The sequence below is a fragment of the Euphorbia lathyris genome, chromosome 9 (assembly GCF_963576675.1).
Source record: "Euphorbia lathyris chromosome 9, ddEupLath1.1, whole genome shotgun sequence".
NCBI lineage: Eukaryota > Viridiplantae > Streptophyta > Magnoliopsida > Malpighiales > Euphorbiaceae > Euphorbia > Euphorbia lathyris.
In genome coordinates this window covers 24,194,525-24,199,266 of record NC_088918.1, presented here as the reverse complement: position 1 = coordinate 24,199,266, position 4,742 = coordinate 24,194,525, and the positions used below count along the sequence as shown (strand labels likewise).

At 36.3% G+C, this 4,742-nt stretch overlaps 1 protein-coding gene across 2 annotated transcripts; it reads left to right on the top strand.

The window, feature by feature from the left end:
• The first annotated feature begins 380 nt into the window (after nucleotides 1-380).
• Nucleotides 381-4,170, top strand: LOC136206250 (probable nucleolar protein 5-1). Of its 2 annotated transcripts, none has more exons than XM_065997222.1 (9): nucleotides 381-507; nucleotides 811-909; nucleotides 1,123-1,164; nucleotides 1,437-1,616; nucleotides 1,727-1,891; nucleotides 2,424-2,624; nucleotides 2,723-3,220; nucleotides 3,300-3,434; nucleotides 3,519-4,170. In XM_065997222.1, the coding sequence occupies exons 2-9, from the start codon at nucleotides 832-834 to the stop codon at nucleotides 3,933-3,935; spliced, it is 1,716 nt and encodes a 571-aa protein (XP_065853294.1). In that variant the 5' UTR covers nucleotides 381-507; nucleotides 811-831; the 3' UTR covers nucleotides 3,936-4,170. The 2 variants fall into 2 exon arrangements, with proteins under 2 accessions (XP_065853294.1, XP_065853292.1); XM_065997220.1 differs by having other exon boundaries at nucleotides 384-493.
• The last annotated feature ends 572 nt before the right edge of the window (nucleotides 4,171-4,742 follow it).

Below are 4,742 nucleotides of genomic sequence, written 5' to 3'. Positions count from 1 at the left end.
TACATGTGAAGTGTAGATGATAAGGTTTTTGACCGAGAAGACAGCTTGATGAATTATTTCTGAAATTGACCCAATTTATCAACGTTAGGGGTAAAATTGCTCTTGACTATAAACGTTAGGGGTAAAATTGTACCATTTTAGACGTTAGGGGTAAAATTGATCCTGGCCCAAAACGTTAGGGGTATTTTTGCACTTTAACCCATAAGTATTTAAGTGATAAATAGTGTTATCAAACAACGCCTCAACAGACTCGTTCATGAGGGGTTTAATGTGTGAAAACTAGAGTTTAAGAGTTTAATTTGAAAAAATAAAATCCTTTTGATGTGTTTAAAAGAAAAACCTAATGATTACTCAAATATCTACAAAAACCCTCTTCATAAAAACGGTGTCGTTGCTCACAAACAATTTGCCCTTTAAACTCTTAAAACCCTAGAGGAACCCTAACACATTCTCTTTTTCTTCTCTTCACCACGCAGTACGGAAGACTGAATTGGTGAGCAATTTCGTGTAAGCAATCTGTTTTCTGCATTAAACCCTAAGAAAGCCGTATTTTTGTAGCTATATCTCCGTCTATTTTGATAAATATCATTTGCAATCCTCTCTCTGATAACTGCCATAGCGGTTAGCAGGACTAACCCATAGTGATTTTTGTCTTTTTCCTTTTTACATTCCTTGCATGACCTTACTAATAGTAGATCGTGAAATGGCTTAGCATGAGCATGAGTGAACTGTTGATCTTTGGGTGGATAGCTGTAGAAGAAAGTTAAGAATTGAAGTGTGATTGTAACCAATAGTTTTGGGGTTTTGCAGGTAATTTTTGCGCATTGAAAGATGCTTGTGTTGTTTGAAACGCCTGCGGGCTTTGCCCTCTTCAAAGTTTTGGATGAAGGGAAGCTGTCTAAAGTTGAGGTAACTACTTTGATAAAATGAAGAAACAGTTCATAAATGCATGTCAACTGCTGGCTCTGCTGAACTATATTCTCATTCATGTTTTTTTTATACTGCTTGTTCTATGTTTTATGCTTGAGCAGAATTAAGAGTTGGGTTTTCTTCTTGTGCTTACAAGTTCAAAACCTTTGGTTAAACTTATCTCTAATGTAGTAAAATCTGATCTTGTTGCAGGATTTGTCGCAAGAATTTTCGACATCAGATTCAGCAAGAAAGGTTCTCTCTCCCTCTTAATTTTTTTCCTACCTGACTCAAAATTTACTGTTAATGTTGCCATTCTATGTGTTAAACCCCATTGTCCTGTTCAGTAGATTTAACAGTAACATGTGGAAAACCTTATTTTCTCCCCTATAGCATGATATCATGGCATCCTAGTCATTTACCAAAACTGTCATGAAGATTGTGTTTTTTAATTGAATTGAGGTCTCATGATTGGGTTTTGCTTTTTTGTATAGATATGATCTAACTTTTATTTGTTATGATTTCAGGTTGTTAAGCTTAAAGCTTTTTCCAAGTTTGAAAATACATCAGAGGCTCTTGAAGCAGCAACAAAAATAATAGATGGGACAACTAGCAAAGGTCTGCGCAAATTTTTGCGTGAGCATTGTGAAGGTGAAATTCTGGCCGTGGCTGATTCAAAACTTGGAAATGCAATCAAGGAAAAACTGGTCCGTTTATTTTCTTGTTTTTTCTTTTTTTCTCTCTTTTTTTTTATTTATTTATATAGCAATCACTCTCAATGAAGTTCTTCTAAGTTGAAATACTTGCTCTGGTGCAGAAAATTGAATGTGTTCATAGCAACACCGTAATGGAATTGATGAGGGGTGTTAGGAGTCAATTGACAGAGCTTATATCTGGTCTGGGTGCCCAAGATCTAGCACCAATGAGTTTGGGTTTATCTCACAGTTTGTCTAGATACAAATTGAAGTTTAGTCCTGACAAGGTATTTCTCTTGATTTGTACTTTGTAATTTCTGTAGTTGGGTTGTCTTGTCATTTTTCCTTTTTATTTTAAATATTAAGAGCTCTTATCTTCGTGGTGATACTGTTGTATATTGGCTGTTAACTGTATAAATCTAACCACATACAATCGTGTGGGAAATTGACTTGTTTGTATGTTCCATCTTCTAGATTATCTACTGAGGGTTGTGTTTTTGTTATTCAAGTTCCAAAAGTTTTTTTTTTAAATTTTTTTCTGGAAACCAATTCAAATAACTCATAATGGTGCTGGATGAATTTTCCTAGATTAATGAGTTTATAGTTTCAGTGTTCTCTCGAAAGTGGAAGTTCTATCCCTAGAGCAAAGGACTCCTATGCTGATTGAAAGTTGCTGAAAAAAAATATGAATTCAATGATATTTATACATTTTCTATGGATAGCATATTTATATGTGCATTTTTCCAATTAATTGATGATCATATGGTTTTCTGTGCCATGCCAGCCTTGGCAGTTCTAATTCAAATATTTCTGTTTTAGGTTGATACAATGATCATTCAAGCTATTGGTTTACTTGACGATCTTGATAAAGAGCTTAACACATATGCAATGAGAGTTCGAGAATGGTATGGTTGGCATTTTCCTGAACTTGCTAAGATTGTACAAGACAACATCCTTTATGCCAAAGCAGTAAAACTGATGGGTAGCCGTGAAAATGCTGCCAAGCTTGATTTCTCTGAGGTAATAATTGAATTTTCTGTTAAAATTATCAACCAGGAGTTTCTTGCTTGCTTTTCCTATGGCCTTGTGGAACATGAATAGAATCTTGATATCTGCAGATACTACCCGAAGAAGTTGAGACAGACCTAAAGGAGGCATGCTTGATATCCATGGGTACTGAAGTTAGTGAAGTTGATTTGATGAACATCAGAGATCTCTGTGACCAGGTTCTTTCTCTATCTGAATACAGAGCTCAACTATACGATTATTTGAAGAACAGGATGAACACTATTGCACCGAATTTGACTGCCCTTGTTGGAGAACTTGTGGGAGCTCGCCTCATTGCTCATGGGGGTAGCTTATTAAATCTTGCGAAGCAGCCAGGAAGCACAGTTCAGATTCTCGGAGCAGAAAAGGCTCTTTTCAGAGCTTTAAAGACGAAGCATGCAACACCCAAATATGGGCTTATTTTCCATGCCTCTCTGGTTGGTCAGGCTGCTCCTAAAACCAAGGGGAAAATTTCTAGGTCACTTGCTGCTAAAGCAGCATTGGCAATTCGATATGATGCTCTTGGAGATGGCCAAGATAGCTCTCTAGGACTGGAAAGCCGAGCTAAGGTACTTCAAAAATCATGCTTACAAAACCCTTCTTTCCCTTGCTGTAGTCGGAGAATTCCTTATATTTAATGATTTGCAGCTTGAAGCACGATTAAGGAATCTTGAAGGGAGAGAATTGAGTCGTTCTGCTGGATCAGCTAAAGGCAAACCAAAGATAGAAGCTTATGACAAAGATCGAAAGAACGGAGCTGGTGGATTGATAACTCCGGCCAAGGTCTATTTTTCATCTCATATGTCATTACTCGATTTCTCTAAAGGTTTTGGAGGTATACAATAACTTTGTTTTTGCTTTGTGCAGGCTTATAATCCTTCTGCAGATGCTATTCTTACGCAAACACCAAACTCCACTGCTGGGAATGAGGCACAGATTGTTGTTTCAAAGAAGAGCAAGAAGGCGGCAGAACCTACTCCTACTGAAGAAACTCCGGTTACTGATGGGCCGAAGAAAGAGAAGAAGAAAAAGAAGAAGACTGAAGTCGATGAAATGGCTGTTGAAAATGATGGAAATGGTAATGCTGAGCAAGTTCCAGAAGCAAAGAAAGAGAAGAAGAAAAAGAAGAAACAGAACGCGGAAAACAATGACGTGCCGAATGAAAGTGAGAATGTTGATGCAGGAGAAAAGAAGAAAAAGAAGCGAAAACATGCTGAACAAGATGAAGAATCTGAAATGTCAAGCAAGAAGAAAGAGAAAAAGAAGAGAAAAAGTGAGAAGTGAAAAAAGAACCCTGAAAAATTGAGGTTAGTGGCTACCCTCCCCTGCAATTTTGGAGAAGAAATTAGGCAGCAACTTTCTTCTGTTTTACTGTATAATTTTCCTTTATCTGCTTTCTTAGCTTATTTCCCCTCTATAATTTTGATTTGTTTGTTTTCTTTTCTTGTGAACATGATGATAGCTGTTATCTCAAGTGAAACTACTCTAAAAGGTGGTAAATTCGGGTTTCGTGTCAAAATTATGATGTTATATATATGTGTTTCATATGATATAAATGCTAGAAAAATGATAATCGTGTGGAAGTCGGGTTGTTCTTGTTGCAACCACTTGAACATTTCAAGTTGAAACGGATTCATGCCTTCTAATGTCTTAAAAGGATAAACAGTAAGCAAGCCTAGAAAATGGTTAATTTAAAATGTGGGTTGCTAAATACCGCCTCCAAATTATTTATCACCGTCCTCATTTGGACTTTTTTGCCCTTCTCATAATTTTGATCAAAAACTGAAAATTCTCTCTCCAAAATCATAAATCCGAACAACAATAATTGAAATTATGAAAATAATTAATGTGTGACAACTCGAATGGATACCGCATCTGTTCCAACCATGGGCCGAACGGATGCGGCATCCGTTTAGGCTAAATTTTGGCCGACTCTCAATTTTCTTTTTCAGTTTTGAAAAAAAAAAATATGCAAAGGGGTGATATGTAATTTGGGAACGGTAAATAGCAAAATCCATTTAAAATTCTAAGATTGATAATATGAAAATAAAAGGCAAAACGAATCTTTACTTGTCAAAGTCTGTGTTTTTC

Excerpts from the sequence above, each read along its gene's own strand:
- LOC136206250 (XM_065997222.1), top strand. The coding sequence starts at position 832 with ATGCTTGTGTTGTTTGAAACGCCTGCGGGCTTTGCCCTCTTCAAAGTT. Across the intron at positions 910-1,122 it reads GGAAGCTGTCTAAAGTTGAG|GATTTGTCGCAAGAATTTTC; the intron begins GTAACTACTTTG and ends ATCTTGTTGCAG. Across the intron at positions 3,435-3,518 it reads GATTGATAACTCCGGCCAAG|GCTTATAATCCTTCTGCAGA; the intron begins GTCTATTTTTCA and ends TGCTTTGTGCAG.